At 57.3% G+C, this 18189-nt stretch overlaps 2 protein-coding genes across 4 annotated transcripts in view; one reads left to right on the forward strand and one right to left on the reverse strand.

Moving 5' to 3' along the window:
• POLR2E (RNA polymerase II, I and III subunit E) overlaps window positions 1-18189 on the reverse strand; it is a 140318-nt gene that overhangs the window by 70681 nt on the left and 51448 nt on the right. The window lies entirely within an intron of this gene.
• STK11 (serine/threonine kinase 11) lies at window positions 8419-17376 on the forward strand. Its single transcript, XM_049787935.1, has 10 exons — window positions 8419-8712; window positions 13336-13419; window positions 13566-13655; window positions 13757-13889; window positions 13973-14109; window positions 14509-14636; window positions 14728-14785; window positions 15059-15252; window positions 16697-16903; window positions 16992-17376. The coding sequence occupies exons 1-9, from the start codon at window positions 8423-8425 to the stop codon at window positions 16888-16890; spliced, it is 1308 nt and encodes a 435-aa protein (XP_049643892.1). The 5' UTR covers window positions 8419-8422; the 3' UTR covers window positions 16891-16903; window positions 16992-17376.

Below are 18189 nucleotides of genomic sequence, written 5' to 3' on the forward strand. Positions count from 1 at the left end.
ACCCGGCGGTGCTCAGCCATCAGTCTAAGCGTGCATTCATCAATCTAAGGTGCATTCAGCCATCAATCTAAGGGGCTCAGGAAACAATATAAGGTGCTAGGGAATCAAACCCTGGTTGAATGCATAAAGGCAAGTGCCCTGCCAAATGTGCTATCACTCCATCTCTTTTTTGTTTGTTTTTTTTTTGTTTTTATTTTTGGGCCACACCCAGTGGCGCTCAGGGGTTACTCCTGGCTATGCGCTCAGAAATTGCTCCGGCTTGGGTGACCATATGGGATACCGGGGGATTGAACCGTGGTCCATCTTAGGCTAGAACGGGCAAGGTAGATTCCCTACTGCTTGCGCCACCGCTCTGGCCCCTCCATTCCTTTTTTATTTGGGCAGAGGTTGGATGCCATACCTGATGATGTTTAGAGATTACATCCAGCTCTGTGCTCAGGGATCACTCCTGGCAGGCTAGGGAATCTTATGGGGTGCCAGGGAGCAACCCCAAATTGGCCAAATGCAAAGCAAGCACCCTCCCCTCTGTGCTATCCCTCTGGCCTCTTGATCTTATTATGTTAGTTTGTTTTATTTTGGGGGGCCATACCCTGCTGTGCTCAGGGATTATTTCTGGCTCTGCGTTAGAAATAGCTCCTGGCAGACTCGGGGTGGGGGGAACCATATGGGATGCCTGGGATAGAGCCCAGGTTTGCAGCATGCAAAGCAAACGCCCTACCCGCCCTACCCGCTGTGCTATCACTCCAGCCCCAACTTATTTCTTTTTTTTTTTTTTTTGGTGTTTGGGCCACACCCGGCGGTGCTCAGGAGTTATTCCTGGCTGTCTGCTCAGAAATAGCTCCTGGCAGGCACGGGGGACCATATGGGACACCGGGATTCGAACCAACCACCTTTGGTCCTGGATCGGCTGCTTGCAAGGCAAACACCGCTGTGCTATCTCTCCGGGCCCCCCAACTTATTTCTATGCTTACAAGAATGATAATTATTACTTGCATTTGTTACTCAATGCTTTGATTATTTATGAACGAAATATGAGGCTTCGTTGCTAGGGGGCGCATCTCTATAAAGATGGCCCAAAGTGGGAGGGAGGGAGAAGATTCTGGGGGGTCTCTGGTGGAATGTCACCACCAGTGGAAGGAAAGGAGGGGCAATGAGCAGGTACTGCTGCCTCACGGATCAATACTGCCCCCTGCCGGCAGCTCTGCAAATCCCGCCTTGGACGCCTCTTGCGAGCAGCTCCACACTCAGCCGGGAGGGGCCAGCAGAGAGCCGAGCCGGAGTGCTGTGGAGGGTCAAGGAAGAGAGAGACAGAGACAGAGGTCTGAATGTAAGATTGAAGGTTCAAGCCCGGGCATGGGATGGTCCCCATAACAGCACTGAGAGCAACCTCAGAGCACAGATGTGGTCTTCCAAGTCCTACCAAGAACAAAAACTACAATTTTAGGCGCTGGAGTGATTGCACAAAGGGAAGGGCATTTACCTTCCACTCTGCCCACCTCTGAGTTCAATCTCTACCATCCTGTATAGTTTTCCTGGAGTGACCCCTAAGCATTGCCAGGTGTGGCCTAAAAAAAAAAAAAAATCTTCGGGGGCCGGCGAGGTGGCGCTAGAGGTAAGGTGTCTGCCTTACAAGCGCTAGCCAAGGAAAGGACCACGGTTCGATCCCCCGGTGTCCCATATGGTCCCCCCAAGCCAGGGGCAATTTCTGAGCGTGTAGCCAGGAGTAACCCCTGAGCATCAAAAAACCAAAAAAAGGGCCCGGAGAGATAGCACAGGGCGTTTGCCTTACAAGCAGCTAATCCAGGACCAAAGGTGGTTGGTTCGAATCCCGGTCCCCCGTGCCTGCCAGGAGCTATTTCTGAGCAGACAGCTAGGAGTAACCCCTGAGCACCGCCGGGTGTGGCCCAAAAACCAAAAAAAAGAAAAAAGAGAGATAATACAGCACTTGCCTTGCACAAGGTTAAACCAGGATTTGATCCCATAAGGTCCCCTCACTTGTGCCCCAGCTTCATCAGGAATAAATCCTGAGCACAGAGCCCCTAAGTTACTTCTTTTGTTTGTTTGTTTTTGTTTCTGCGTCACACCCGGCAGTGCTCTGGGGTTACTCCTGGCTCTGAGCTCAGAAATCAACCCTGGGGGCAGGAGAGATAACATGGAGGTAGGGCGTTTGCCTTTTATGCAGAAGGATGGTGGTTCGAATCCCAGCATCCCATAGGGTCCCTTGAGCCTGCCAGGAGCGGTTTCTGAGCATCGAGCCTGGAATAACACCTGAGTGCTGCCAAGTGTGACCCAAAAACAAACAAACAAAAAATCAATCGGACCATATGGAATGTCGAATTTGAGCCTCCTTCTGCATGCAAGGCAAATGCCCTACCTCCATGCTATCTCTCTGACCCTAAGTTACTTCTATTTTTGTTTGTTTGTTTTGGGGCCACACCTGAATGCACTCAGAGGGTGGTTCCTGGCTCTGCACTCACAAGAAACTTCTCAAGTCCAAATGACTTTATTTCTCTAGACACTTAATTTCATCAATAGATAAGACTGCATGCAGACTTCTTGAATTCTTTGATTTTACTGCCTTTCAAGGAGTGGGTAAGAGGCTTTTCTTCTTCTTCTTTTTTTTTTTTTTTTTTTTTTTTTTGGTTTTTTGGGCCACACCCGGCGGTGCTCAGGGGTTACTCCTGGCTGTCTGCTCAGAAATAACTCCTGGCAGGCACGGGGGACCATATGGGACACCGGGATTCGAACCAACCACCCTAGGTCCTGGATTGGCTGCTTGCAAGGCAAACGCCACTGTGCTATCTCTCCGGGCCCGAGGCTTTTCTTCTTTCTTTCTTTCTTTCTTTCTTTCTTTCTTTCTTTCTTTCTTTCTTTCTTTCTTTTCTTTCTTTCTTCTTCTTTCTTTCTTTCTTTCTGTCTCTTTCTTTCTTTCTTTCTTTCTTTCTTTCTGTCTTTCTTTCTGTCTTTCTTCTTCTTCTTCTTCTTCTTTCTTCTTCTTCTTTCTTCTTCTTTCTTCTTCTTCTTCTTTTTCTTCTTCTTCTTCTTCCTCCTCCTCCTCCTCCTCCTCCTTCTTCATGTGTGGGAGATGTGTAAGAGGTTACTTCTAGCTCTATGTCTTCCTGGCAGTTTGAGGGGATCATATGGGATGCCAGGTATCAATTTCAGTTTGCTTACAGGGAAGACAAGGTTCTTACCCACTAGAAAGTCACACAGGGCCCTAGACTTGATCTTTTTCTTTGGGGGGGGGAGGGTTTGGGCCACAGTCGGCAGCACTCAGGGGTTACTCCTGGCTCTGCGCTCAGAAATTTCCCCTGGCAGGCACGGCGGACCATGTGGGATGCCGGGATTCAAACCTCCATTCTTCTGCATGGAAGGCAAATGCCCTACCTCCATGCTATCTCGCCTGCCCCCTTTTTTGGTTTTTGAGTCATACCCGGTGACACTCAGGGTTACTCTTGGCTATGCGCTCAGAAATCACCCCTGGCTTGGGGGACCATATGGACACTGGAGGATCAAACCATGGTCCGTCATAGGCTAGAGCATGCAAGGCAGACATCTTACCCCTTGCGCCACTGCTCGGGCCCCTGGAAACTTTTCTTCTTGAGTTCTTCGAGTAAATTTTGTTTCAATATTTTTCCAGAACCAGAGTGATAGCACAGAGCATAGGATATTTGCCTTGTGTGTGGTCAACCCTGGACTGACCCGGGTTTAATCCCCAGCATTTCATATAGTGCCCTGAGCCTGCCAGGAGTAATTTCTAAGCGCAGAGCCAGGAGTAACCCCTGATGCCATCAGGTGTAGCCCAAACTTCCAAAAGTTTCTTCTCATTTCTTTCTTTTCCATTATAGTTGTTTTTGTTTGTTTTGTTTTGTTTTGTTTTGTTTTTTGTTTTGTTTTGCTCTGCTCTTTACAAACTCCTCAGAAGGAACTTGGGGGCACATGGATATGGATTCATGAGGGTTATCTAGTTTTGTAGTCCTAGCTTGTCCCCTGCCCGCCCCCCTTTTTTAGGTCACATCCACTGTGCTCAGGATAAGGTTTATTCCTGACTGGCTCTGTGCTCAGGCATCATTCCTGGCCCAGGGGACCATAGTGGGTGTTGGGGATTGAACCTGGGATGGCCACTTGCAAGGCAAGTGCTCTTCCCACTCTATACCAACATGCTCTTGCCCCTTACCCTCTTTCGACAAGGTCCCTTGAAATGCCTAGAATGCTCCCCACAAAAGCATTACTGGGACTTGGACTGCTGCACAGAGTTGTAGGCAGTTCATACATTTGGGGTTCAGTACCCCCAACCATCTTGGAACAGAAATCAAATACTACCATTTCCTAAATTTTCTGGGTTTGGGCTATTAAATTAGGGACACACACAGGTTAATTCCTTGGACATAAATGACCTAATGTTCAGCCACCTCCGTGTCCTCTGTGTAATGCCCCGGGCTGCACTCCCTTATCTAAACATGAGCACTAACACATTTGTACTAATAAGATGAAGGGCCTCAGGGCTGGAATGATGGCAGAAATTTGCCTTGCACGCAGCCGAACCAGGATGGATGATGGTTTAAATCCTGGCATGCCATATGGTTCCCTGTGCCTGCCAGGAGCGACTTCTGAGCTTCTGAGCGCCATCAGATGTGACATGCCCCCTCCCAAAGTTGAAGGGTAGAAGTGATAGTACAGCGGGGAGGGCACTTGCCTTGCAGGGCAGCCAGTCTAGGTCCGATCCTGACATTCCATGTGGTCCCCTGAGGCTGCCAAGATTGATGACTGAGGGCATACCATGGAGTAATCCCTAAACACAGTCAGAGAGATAGTACAGTGGGTAGGGCATTTGCCTTGCAGATGGCCAACCTTGGTTTGATCCCCAGTATCCCATATGGTCCCACAAGCCTGCCAGGAGTAACCCCTGGGCATCACTGGGTGTAGACCCAAAACAACAAAACAAAAAAAGAAATTTAAAAAGAATAAAAGCGGGGCCGGAGCGGTGGCACTAGGTAAGGCATTTGCCTTGCACAGATGGACCTGAGTTCTATTCCTGGCATCCCATATGGTCTCCTGAGTCAGGAGCTATATCTTTTTTTTTGGGGGGTCACACCCAACAGTGATCAGGGGTTACTCCTGGCTCTATGCTCAGAAGTCACTCTTGACAGGCTTGGGGGACCATATGGGATGCCGGGATTTGAACCACTGTCCTTCTGCATGCAAAGCAAATGCCTTACCTCCATGCTATCTCTCCAGCCCCAACCAGGACCTATTTTTGAGCGCATAGTCAGGAGTAACCCCTGAACTTCACTTGGTGTGGCCCAAAATCAAACAAACAAAATAAAAAAATAAAAAGAATAAAAGCAAAAAAATAACCCAAGTTCTTTCCCTGGTTTCGCATAGGGTCTCTGTATCCACACCAGGAGTAATTCCTGAAGCAGGAGTGAACTCTGAGTACTGCCAGGTGAGACCCAACCTTCTCCCCAAAAATGTTTATTTTATTTTATTTGTATTGGGGAAGGGCACCTAATGGTTCAGGACTTATTTTTGGTTCTTGGCTAATGGATCACTCCTTTGGGGAGTTCAGATACCAGGAATTGAGATAAGGACGATGGTACTCTATTTTTGTTTTTGTTTTTGTTTTGTTTTTTGGGTCACACCCGGACACCCAGGAGTCCCTCCTGGCTCAGAAATTGCTCCAGGCAGGCTCGGGGGACCATATGGGATGCTGGGTCCTTCTGTATGCAAGGCAAACACCCTACTTCTATGCTATCTCTCTGGTTCCCTTACCCCTGTATTGTCTCTCTGGCTCCTAAAAATTATCTATTGTTATTGATAACTTTTTGGTTTTGGACTACACCCAATGCTCAGAGGTCATACCTAATGGTGCTTATGACTTGCTGGGGATTCAAGCCAGGTTCATGTTCTCTTGTAAGCCAAGAGCCTTAACTTAACATTTCTCCAGCAAAAGTGGCTTTTTTTGGGGGGGCCACATCCAGCAGCGTTCAGGGGTTACTCTTGGCTCTATGCTCAGAAATCGCTCCTGACAGGCTCGGGGGACTATATAGGATGCCGGGATTGAACACTGTCCTTCTGCATGCAAAGCAAACGCCTTACCTTCATGCTATCTCTCCAGCCCCCAAAAGTGGCTTTTTTGATATCCAGATACCCAGAGGTATCTGGAGGCTACTTCTCTGTGCTTGGGGATCACGTGACACGAGAGGCAGGACGGGGCAATCTTAAATTGCTTCAACATACTGTGCCAAAAACAAACAAACAAACAAAAACATACTGCGCCATTTCTTAGGACACAATAAATCTTTTCTGGTTCCAAAAAAAAAAAAAAAAAAAAAAAAAAGGTTACGGGGCCAGAGCAATAGCACAGCGGTAGGGCGCTCGCCTTACACGCGGCTGACACAGGACAGATCTGGGTTCAATTCCCAGCGTCCCAAAGGGTCCCCCAAGCCAGGAGTGATTTCTGAGTGCATAGCCACGAGTAACCCCTGAGGGTCACCGGGTGTGGCGCCCCCAAAAAAAGTTAAAACAAAAGGAAATAAGCAGGAGGTGGAGAAATAGTACAGTGGGGAGGGTGATAGTCTGTCCTGAACTTGGCAGACAGGGTTTAAACCCTGGCAACTCATATGGTCCCTTGAGCCTGCCAGGAGTGACCCCTGAGCACAGACCCAGGAATACCCCCTGAATATCACTGGATGAGGCCTCAGAACATCAATATGCCTGTATATATTTATGTACATATATATATGAAACTTTGTCGACATTTCCAGCCCTAATTTGCCTATTCTATTTTGTTTGTTTCGTTTGGTTGGGTCCCAGCCAGTGGCAATCAGTATATTCCTGGCGGAGCAGCAGCCTGAGTGACCTTCAGGGCCTTGGGGACTGAAGTCGGGTGGCTGGTGTGCGAGGAAAGTGCTTAAATGGCTGGTTTAATTCTCCAGACTGTTCTTTTCTTTTCTTTTTTTATTTCTGGTTTTGGTTTTTGGGCCACACTCAGAAATCACTGCAGGCAAGTTCTGGGGGACCCTATGAGATGCAGAGGGGATCCAACTCGGATCAGCTTGCATGCAAAACAAAAGCCAGGTCCACTGCGTTGTATCACTTGGGCCCACTTTGAGCCACTTTTTGACCTTTGACCCAACCTCTCAACTTGTGGGGGGTCGCAACTATCGGGCAAAGCTCCCACCTGGCCACCGATCGGAGAAAACCGTTAGGGATCGCGCCCCCTCGGGCCAGACCACCTTCTACAGGGACGTCAATCAAAGCCAGGGACAAGTTGCGAGGGGGGTCCTGGGGACAGAGCGCACGCCTTTCCCCGCCTCCTCCCTGACGGGCGTCTCCGAAGGCCTATCAGCGCGTCTCTTTCCGCCTACCGGGGCGGGGCCAAACGCGAGCCAATCCCCGCGCTGCGACCCGCCCATAGCACCCAGCGGACCAATCCTAAGCTCCCGTAGGGGCGGGGCTCACTAAAAGAGCCAATGGATGGTCACGTCGTCTCCACGTAGGGGCGTGGCCTCGGCGGGGCGTGCGGCGGCGCGTGCGACGGCGTAGGGCGGTAAACAAGATGGCGGCGGCGTGCGGGGCGCGGAAGCGGGAGGCGGCCCGGGGCGCCTGCCCGTGAGGCGGCGGCTCCGGCTCCGCGCGCGGCGCCTGTGCATGGGCCGGGCTCCTCCCCGGGCCGGCTCGCCTGCTGCACTCGCGCCGGCTTCGGGGCGCCACCCCCGGCCGGCGCCGCCTGGGCCGCCCGCAGCCCCGCGGCCGGCACTTCTCGCGCCCGGCTGCCCGCGGTTGGTGGCCGGCAGCAGCGGGCGCGCCTGTCGTTGAGGGGCGCGGGGCGGCCGCTCGGGGGTCCCCGGCCGGGCGGGCGGGGCGGGGTCCGCGCAGCCCTTCCCGGGCCCCCCGAGCGGTCGGACCCTCCGCTCCCTGCAACGCCGCTTCGGGGGGTCCCGGCTCGGCCGCCCCGCGCGCCCGCACCCCGCAGCCGGCTCCGCGCGGGGCTCAGTGCGCGCGCCCGGCCCGGCCCGGCTCGGCCCGCTGGAGGGGGCAGGATGGCGGCTGCGGGCGGCCTCGTCGTGGGGGCCCCGACGGCCGCGCGTCCCCGGAGGATGACCTAGAGCTCCGAGGCCCCCCGATAGCCCAGCCGCGCCGGCGCCGCCCTCCGGGGTTCCGCCTCTCTCCGCAACTCCCCGGCCCAGCCGCCGCCTGGACAGAAATCCGTCTCTGGGCCACTAGTGGCGGGCTTGGGGTGTCCCTGACTTTTTTGGGCTTCTTTTTTTGGGGGGCGGGGGGCGAGTGTTCTGTTGGTTTCTGTTTGAGATTTTGTTTGTTTTTTTGGGGGGTGAGGCCGAGGGGGACTTGTGCGGGCGAGGGAGAAGAAGGCGGGGGCGGCCCGGCTCCCCCGAACCCCGGGAGTGGAGGATCCAGGATGGAGGTGGCCGAGCCGCAGCCCCTCGGCCTGTTTCCCGACGACGAGCTCATGTCGGTGGGGATGGACACGTTCATCCACCGCATCGACTCCACCGAGGTCATCTACCAGCCCCGCCGCAAGCGGGCCAAGCTCATCGGCAAGTACCTGATGGGGGACCTGCTGGGCGAGGGCTCCTACGGCAAAGTCAAGGAGGTGCTGGACTCGGAGACGCTGTGCCGCCGCGCCGTCAAGATCCTCAAGAAGAAGAAGCTGCGGCGCATCCCCAACGGAGAGGCCAACGTGAAGAAGTGAGTGAGTTGTGGGGGAGCGTAGAGGCAGGGTGCCAACTGTCCCCCCTCTCCTGGAGCACCTCCTTTCCCGGCAGGGCTCCGGAACTTTGCAAGGGGGTCTCGCTGCGGTGCCCTTTGGAGATCAGAGTTCTCTTCTCTTCTCGCAGTGGGACTCCCACTGTTTCCTGACCTTCTGGGGAGCCGGCGGGGAGCCCTCCAGGGGTCCCTGCGGTGTGACAGTTGGTTGTGTTCTTGGGGGAGACATCTCCCAGGATCCACTAGGATGCCGGGCATAGAAATGTCTGAGCCTGCTACCATATCAGCCAGCAGGGCCTCCTCTATTGGGGTGTTGGGGGTGCTAGAGTGGACTTCCCCAACTCCAGGCCCTGTGGCGTCCCTTCAGAGACACCCCCTCAGTTCCCACGCTTGTGTTCTCCCTGATTCCCAGGTACCCCGTGTTAGGCTTGGTGCCCTGCGGACTGGCATGGAGGGTTGGGGGGAGTCTGCCTCGCACTCCTGGGCTGGTGGTGCTGGGGGTTGGTTCTTGGGGCTTGGGGATCCTCACCCCTTATCGCCACTGCCTATCCCGGGCCCTCCCGGCCCACTGCTACCCAGGAGGGGTTTATCTCGGCGTCCAGGCGCTGACCTTGGCCACACGGCCGTGGCTTGGTGCCCGCAGCTGGCCTGGGCGGTGCTGCCCGAGTATCTGCTTTCACCGCCTTCCCGCTCCGGCCGGGAACAGGGCATGAGTGCTGAGTGGGGACTGAGGGCTGAGCGGGTGTCCCCCAGCTGACACCTCCCGACTCGCTGCTCACTGTGGAGAGAGTGATGGGTGCTGGAATGACCCCCTGCCCTCTCAGCATGTCCCTAGCCTGGGTCCGGCCCTCTTGAGCTTTGGGGTTCGGGGCCCACACTAAAGGGGAGGTAACTCAGCCTCAGACCCGCTGGCTGTTGTAAGGCGGGTCAAACTAGCACCCACAGGAAGCAGAAGAGCTCAAGTGCTTCTAGGGAGTCTAAAGAGAAACTGAGGCCAGAGAGGTGGCCAGCATCGGCCTAATGGGGAGCCAGTGAGTCTTGGCCCAGAAGTGTGGGACTGCTGAGGGCCCACCTGCCCCATCTATCTCTGGGGTGATGAGACAGCAGATAAGCTGGGGAGATGGGGTGAGGGGCTTTCGGCCACTGTAGCACCCCATGCCGCTCTGATGGGATCCAGCACCCCAAGCTGCTCTGATGGGATCCGAGCTGTGAGCTGTGAACCCTCCACTTCCACGCAGCTCTTCCCTTGACAGTGCAGGCGGTAAGGAGGTGCCCTACTTGTCCCCTCTTAGTATCTGGGTGGGAAAAAGTTCCTGCCTGTAGATGGATCTGCTGCTCTAGTCCACTGGTGCTGGGGATCAAACCTGGGACCTTGAGCCTGTCGGGTCAGCCCTGAATACCCTCAGTGCTCCTATGATGCGGGTGACTGTTGGGGTCCTGCTCCCGATATCCAGGAGTTTGGTGCTGGGCTGCACATCTGGAGTCACTGCAGGGGTGGCAGCTGAGGACAATAGCTCTGTTCCTGAGCCATCAGAAAGTAGGAGCTTTGGGCCCCTGAGATCAGCCTCAGGTTATACTGGCCCCCATAACCCGTGCCCACCCCCTATGACCCATGTCTACCCCATACTTTGTGTCCATACCCCATTCCACCCTCCTGTACCCTGCAGCTGTCCACCAAACCCCATGCCCATTACTCCATCCCTCACGTCGTCCCCGGTACCCCGCAGCAGCCCTCCTGTACTGTAGACGCCTAGGCGCCCCATGTCTGAGTGTCCTCAGCTACTCTGTCCTATGGCTGACTGAAGGCGGGCATCTGCTGAAGTGGGCTATAGGGTGAGGGCTGCCTTGACCCCTGCAGTGCTGCATCTGCTATCCTGTCCCTTGGGTGCACTGGCCGGGCTTGAGGGTACTTCAGGGGTTGGGGCTGGCCTGGAGCCGCTCCTGGGCAGTGCCTGGGGCCTCCCCCTGCCCCGCCTTCTGCCCCGTGTCCCCAAGGCCCAGGAAAGTCGCCCAGTTAATGTGTAATCGGGCGGGCCGCACTGAGTTGTGTAACTGTCCAGTCCGAGTTTTGCGCCACCCCCCAGCCTTCAACAAACCCACCGCATACCTGCTCACCCCGGGACCCGCCATGGGCAGCCTTGGGGGCCATTTTCTCTCCCCAGGCGGGTCCCCTAAATAGTTCTTAGACCTCAGGCATTTTGGGGCTGCACTGGACATTAGACCTGGGACCTTGGCCTTCCCAGTCTTCACACCTCTTGCTCTTAGCTACAAGAGCACTGTGTACAGGGAGGGACTCGTGTGTGCAGAAGCCTCAGCTGAACTGCTCAAACCCTGTTGGATTTCCACCCTCCCCCACGTTTACTGTCCTTCAGGGAGGCGCTGGGCCCCTTTGTGTTTATGTGTGTGTGCGTGCTTGCATACCTGTACATGCGTGTATCTCTATGTGCGTACCTACCTGATCTCTGTGTGCGTACCTACCTGTGTATCTGTGTACTTGTGTGCATATGGGCCTGTGTGCCTTGTACCTTTGTGCCTGCGGGTCTTTCTCTTTTCCCTGGCCTGGCCACTCCCTGCCTGGGTTCCCCAGTGACCCTCTGGTTGATCAGAAACTGCTCCCCCATAGCTCTATCAGGGGCTGGGCTGAGGGCAGGGCCCCCGGAAGCACTACTTCCTCCCTCACTTCCTCCGTCCCTGGGCCTGGCTTTCTCTGCAACTGCCCTGTTTTCTCTGGGCCAGAGACTAGGAACAGACACCGCTGGGTCCCCCCTGAGCCCCAAGGCTGCCCCGTGCACTGCCCACAACCTTTGGGTCGGGGCCAGTTCCCCAGTTAGAGGCTCCAAGCCGGTGACAGGGCGGGTGTTCTGCTGCTTAACACCTAGCCACCACAGGGGACATCATGGCCAGGAGCTGGCTGGTCTCTCCTGCTTCTGTTGTTGGAGACCGGGGTCTCCTCTGCCTGGTGTCCCTGGCTCAGCATACAAGCCCCGGGGCTACCTGTTTCCTTTGAATTGCTGTTGCATGACCCATTCCCAGGGGGTGATGGATGATTCCTGGGCGCTAAGGAATCAGGCTGGTTGGCAGAGCAGGACTGGGGGTCATGTTAGGCCTGGGTCCACTTCTGGGATTGGGCAAGGCCTGCTGCATTCATCCCACACTGGCCTGAAACCTGGATCCAGTCCCCACTGGACCCTGGGGGTATGAGCCACTCTGCTGGAGTCTGCAGTAATGAGCCGGGCACTGTGCCTCCTTACTGTGTGGGGAGCCCAGATGTTGGCTGAGCACTTAGTCCTGGGTCCTGAGGACCATTCCCCAGTGGGGGTAACTTCCCAGGCTTTGGGCCCCTGGTGAGAGGGTAGGTATGAGCCAGAGGGAGAGCCCGAGCCCTTGTTGGGCCTAAGGTGGGCCCTCCCCACCTTACCAGCAGTCTCCCCATTCAGTCGGGGAGTAGGGTCTTGTGGCTTACATGTTGCCCCAAACTCTGGGAGGCTTGGCATTTTTTGCACCAATGGGTGCTAGTGGTCACAGGGTCCTTGTGACTCCACCGGGGGGGGGGGGGGGGGGGGGAGGAGGGTGTGTGTGTGTGTGTGTGTGTGTGTGTCTGTGGCAGGGTCTGCAGGCCAATCTGAGGACCATCTCAAACTCCAGGGATCTGCCGTGTGTGTGTGTGTGTGTGTGTGTGTGTGTGTGTGTGTGTGTGTGTCTGTGTGTGTGTGTGTGTCTGTGTCTGTGTCTGTGTCTGTGTGTCTGTGTGTCTGTGGCAGGGTCTGCAGGCCAATCTGAGGACCATCTCAAACTCCAGGGATCTGCCCTCTGGATAAGTGCCCCAGAGTCTGAGCATTCAGGAAGGCTTCCTAGAGGAAGCAATTCTGCAGGAAACCTGGACAGTGCGGGGCGGGGCTCTCCCTGTGTTTCCTGCTGCAGCCTTTCAATTGTCTGGGTGCCATTCAGCCTCTTGGGGCAGGTTCTTTTTAATTTTTTCAAAATGGGGTGGGACCACACCTCGAGGTGCTCTAGGGACCACAGACCACATGGGGTGCCTGGGAGCAAATCTGGGAGACTGGTGTGGCTCCACAGGAAGCCTCACCTCTTGTCATGTATCTCTGGCCTGAGTTGTGGGACTGAGCTGGCTTCTCAGGGTTTGGAGCACAGCTGTGTTGAGAGCAGGTCACCTGGCTGTGTTCTGCCTTTTGAGGCATAGTTGGGGTCACCAGCCCCTACTTGCACACTCTGGACCACAACAGGGGGCACCTGGGGGCCTCACCTACCTTGGCATGAATATCTTGGGGACTCCTTCCTGCAGGTTTATGTGCCCGCCTGGCCACACCCTGTGAGTCCTTGTCTGTGGCCTTTATTCTGTGTGTGTTGGGGCCATACCCAGCAGCGCTTAGGCTTGGGAGACCATATGGGATGCCTGGGATTGAACTTGGGCCATCTGCATACAACACAAACAACTTCCCTTTCCCCTGTGTTATCACACCAACCTTTGTGGCCTTTTTTTTTTATAAAGCCAGAGAGGGGCTGGGCCGGAACACCCTCCAGGAGCATCCATGCATGGGCTGGGGCTTTAGTGTGGTGAAGACTCTGAACTTTCTCCCCATCCCACAGGGAGATTCAGCTACTGCGGCGGCTACGGCACCAGAATGTCATCCAGTTGGTGGACGTGCTGTATAACGAGGAGAAGCAGAAGATATATCCTGGGTGGCCAATGGCACCTCCACCCCCCCCCCCCCCGGGGGCACTGGGCTCTCCCCTCCCCACAGGGGTGGGGCAGGAGGGTGGCAGGTGGGGCTGTAGTAGGAGCTTGGATTCGAGTGGAGCTTTCCTTAGCGTGGCACGTATATGGTGATGGAATACTGTGTCTGCGGCATGCAGGAGATGCTGGACAGCGTGCCCGAGCGCCGCTTCCCCGTGTGCCAGGCCCATGGGTGAGTGCCTGGCTCACCCCTCTCAGCCTCGCTCCCATACACCCTGAGGCCCTGGAGCCGGCAGGTACTGAGTGGGGGACTGGTGTATCCCATGCCCGCAGGTACTTCTGCCAGCTGGTGGATGGCCTGGAATACCTGCACAGTCAGGGAATTGTGCACAAAGACATCAAGCCGGGCAACCTGTTGCTGACCACGGGCGGCACGCTCAAGATCTCTGACCTGGGCGTGGCTGAGGTGGGTATGGGCTGGGGCAGGACAGTGCCCAGGATTCCATTGGGGCTCCCCTGAAACACCTCCCCTGTGGCTGCCCCCTTCAGGCTTTGCACCCCTTCGCGGAGGACGACACGTGCAGGACGAGCCAGGGCTCTCCCGCCTTCCAGCCCCCAGAGATCGCCAATGGCCTGGACACCTTCTCTGGCTTCAAGGTGGACATCTGGTCTGCGGGGGTGACTCTGTGAGTGCTCCGCAGCAGCGCCCTGGGGTGCTGGGGGGAAGAGCAGCTCTTCCAGGGACCCTTGGGGCTGGTGGATGAAGGCTGCTGATCCCTGATGGCTTGTGCAGCCCTGCCAGGCCCTGCGCTGGCCTCTGGAGGGTGGTTGTGGTACTTTTTTTTTGGGTGGGGGGCACACCCGCCAGTGCTCGGGTTACTCCTGGCTCTGTGCTCAGAAATTGCTCCTGGCAGGCTCAGGAGACCATACGGGATGCCTTGAATTGAACCTGGGTTTATTCTGGGGCCATTCAGCAGGAGGTGGGAGTGGAGCTGGGACGGGCTAGGATCAGGGGCTTGTGAAGTTGCTGCCCCTGGCAGCCCCTCTACTCCCCTACTCAAGGCATATCTTCCTTGTTCCCAAAGCTACAACATCACTACTGGCCTGTACCCCTTCGAAGGGGACAACATCTACAAGCTGTTCGAGAACATCGGCAAGGGCGACTACACCATCCCAGGGGACTGTGGGTCCCCTCTCTCTGACCTACTCAGAGGTGAGGTGCCCGCAGCTCTGGTGCTCAGCCTTGCGGGGGGGGGGGGGGGTCCCCTGGTGCTGCTCCACCCACATCACTGTGCTTTCCCCAGGGATGCTGGAGTATGAGCCGGCCCGGAGATTCTCGCTGCAGCAGATCCGGCAGCACAGGTGAAGGGGGTGGGCAGCGCACCCCAACTTAGGGCCTGGGGTCCCTGTCATCTGGGGTTGGGGGAGGCACTTGTCGCCACTCTGTGCTGCCCCTCCCAACCTTGCCCCAGGTCAGGAGCACTGGCAGGGAGCTCTTGTGGGGTTCAGGAGCACAGTCTTGGAGTCTCCCAGCCAATGATCCCGCCACCCCCGCCTATGTGCGGACCGAGGCTCCATTTCTGCCTCACTGGGGTGTCCTGAGGAGTGCCTGCAGTGCCACCTCCTGCCCCGCAGCTGGTTCCGCAAGAAGCATCCGCCCACTGAGGCGCCCGTGCCCATCCCGCCGAGTGCCGACTGCCGCGACCGCTGGCGTGGCATGACTGTGGTGCCCTACCTGGAGGACCTGCATGGCTGTGCTGCCGACGCTGATGACGATCTCTTCGACATCGACGACGACATTGTCTATACTCAGGACTTCACGGTGCCAGGTGGGCAGTCACGGAGTGAGGGAACCACAGGCAGAGCCAAGGGACAGGGAGCACAGGAGGAGGGAGCCCTGGGGGATGGGGAAGCCACAGAATGATGAAGTTCCTTCCACGGGCCCCATGTAGGTCGGGGTCCAGTGGCCCCACTTGCTCCGCTAGTTCTGACCTGCGGCCTTGCTTCCCCAGGTGTCGAGGAGGTGGCTGAGGCTTAGAGACAGTCAGTCGCATCATGGCCAGTGCTTGGGCCTTTGTGGACAGGACGCTGAGGCTGGGGGTGCAAACAAGCTGGCCGCAGGACTGAGGGGGGATGGAGGGGGTACCAGGCCTTAGCGCAGCAGTGGGGGCTGCTGTGTGGTGCCCATCATAAAGGCCGATATGTGCCCACACAGTGCTGAGTGCCAGAGAGAGCCCTGCTCGGCGCCGTGCCCTCGGGTGGAGGGTAGCCTGGGGGTTGCAGCAGGGCAGAGTTCCCTCCAGGAGCTGGCCACTCAGGTCCCCTCTTCCTCCGCCATAGGGATGGGTGTCCTGCCTCAGGACTGGGGATACCATATGCTCTGCAGAAAACCTGCTGTCCCAGGCTGCTGAGGGCTCCCTGTTTCCCCAGACACTGGCCCATTGATCCTATCCCCATTCCCCCAGACCCTGTCACCCCAGACCTGGTCATCTCATTCCAGTTTTCCCCAACCTGCATACCCTATCCCCGAACTCCCAGAACAAGTCACTTCATCCCTGTCCTGTTTCCCCTAGAACCAGTCACCCCATTCTGTCTCCCTTTGACCCGGTCACCCAGTCCTTATCCCCCTAGACCCAGTCCCTCCAGACCTGTTCCCCCAGACCCAGTCACCCCATCTTTGTTCCCCAAAACCTGGTCACCCCATCCCAATACCCAGACCCAACCATCCCATCTGTTGCCCCAGATCCCTGTCCCTCCCCCATGGTGGGGTTCACAACACCCTTCTGAAGTGGCACTTGAACACAGGGTATGCATGAACATGGGTGTCCTGATCAAACGCCGCCCCAGCCAGGATGGTCCCGTGCCCAGTGAGCAGCCTCGCACTGACCCCACCCCAGCTTCCCAAGGGGGCAATGGGGATGGTGGCCCGGCAGGAGCAGCACCCCCAATGTGCCCTGAATCTGAATATCAGGAGGCTGCCCCCATGGTGTGGCTCTGGCAGTGATAGCCTGATTTTTACTCCCTGACAGGAAGTGTCCGGGAGCCCGGGCTGGACCTTCAGGACCCTAGCACAGAGGGACATGGGGGAAGAGGTGGGGAATTCTCAGGCTTGGGGTGCCTGAAGCACTGTGGGGCCCTGCACAGCTGGTGACCCCTGAAAGTGCCTAGGAGGTCTGACACCCCTTCCCTAGGATTCCACAGTCACCCTTCCCCGGGGTTTGGTGCCCTGCAGTCCCCGGGCCCCGACCAGCCCCCTTGTCCTGTCCCTCCTAGGACAGGTCCCGGAGGAGGGCTCAGGCCAGAACGGACAGAGCCGGGGCCTGCCCAAGGCAGTGTGCATGAACGGCACCGAGTCTGCGCAGTTGAGCGCCCGTGCGCGGGCTGAGCGCAGGGCCAGCGCCGTCTCCACGCCCGCCCGCAAGGCCAGCGGCCGGCTCCGTCGCCTGTCGGCCTGCAAGCAGCAGTGAGCGCCGCCCACAGGTGTGTTCCCCGCGGTCTTCAAAACACCCCACCTAGTCTGCCCCAACCCACACCCATCTTGCGTTGACCCCTCTCCTCCCTGTCACAGGCGAGCTCCAGGAGCCATGGCCCAGGTCCCGCGTCTTCCCTCCGACGGCTAGACTGGCGCCAGTGTCCAGTGGGACCCCAGAGCCAGCAGAGATGTGGGTCCGGCCCCGTGGGCCTGGCCAGGGACAATTTGCTCACGGACTTGGCCACAGACACTGAGCCTGGCCCCGGCGTGGAGGAGGGAGCGAGGCCCAGAAGCCTCGCCAAGCACTTTACGTTTCGACACTGGTTCTCGCTCACCCGGCCCCGCCTCCGCCCCGCGCCCCCCGGGGACACTGCAGGGTTGGGGTGCTGCAGCTGGCGCTGGGACCTGCCCGCAGGATGCACGCCCCGCGCCCGGGGGAGCCAGGTGGCTGCCCCCGCTGTTTGGTTCTTTCTTTTTTTAAGAAAAAAAAAATAAAACAGGTGGATTTGAGCTGTGGTCCTGCGGGGTGTCTGGGAGTGGCCGGGTGGAGGGCAACGAGGTGGAGGGTTCCCATAGCACAGGAGCTAGAGGGCTGGGCTTCCTAGGAGCACTGCGGACCTTGGGTAAGGCCGCAGAGACCGAAAGGCATATCCCAACCCTCACCCCCCTCCACGCTCCCCAGTTCCCAGAGAAAACAGGAGCAGGCACGTGTGCAGTAAATATTTATGGGGACCGGGAAGGGGGACACGGAACCCCATCTTGGGGTGGCACAGACAGCTCGGAAGTTGGCTGGGCGGGGCCTGGGGGCAGCCCCATCTTTTGGCAATAAATAAAGCTCGGGAAACTCGGACCCTCGGCCTGCGGGTTTTGTGAGTCGCAAACACTGACAGGACGTGCAGCAGCAGGGCGGACCGGCCCGCTCGCATGCAGGGGACGGGCGCGACCTCGAAGGGACTTGGACGCAGACACGGGGTGTCAGGGGTGGCGGCGGGGCCGGGGTGGCAGCAGCTTCAGCGCGGCGCGGTGGTTATTGCTCGGAGGGGCGCGGACTTCCGCGAGCACACGCCAAGGTGAGGTAAACGGCTTTGGGGCTTGGGGCTTGGCTTCTGTCTCCTGCCCAGCATCCAGCCCGCGAACAGCCTCAGGCTGGGCGGGCGCAGGAGCTGCAGGGGGGCCGTACCGGGGAAGCAGGGCGCACAGCCCGTCCTCTGCCTCCTTTGGCCTGGGAGGGGCGCGGTGACTGTACCCCGCACTGCGGCTCTGGAAGGCCTCCACTGCCCTTGCACCCCACATT

The sequence above is a fragment of the Suncus etruscus genome, chromosome 15 (genome assembly GCF_024139225.1).
Source record: "Suncus etruscus isolate mSunEtr1 chromosome 15, mSunEtr1.pri.cur, whole genome shotgun sequence".
In the NCBI taxonomy this organism is placed as follows: Eukaryota; Metazoa; Chordata; class Mammalia; order Eulipotyphla; family Soricidae; genus Suncus; species Suncus etruscus.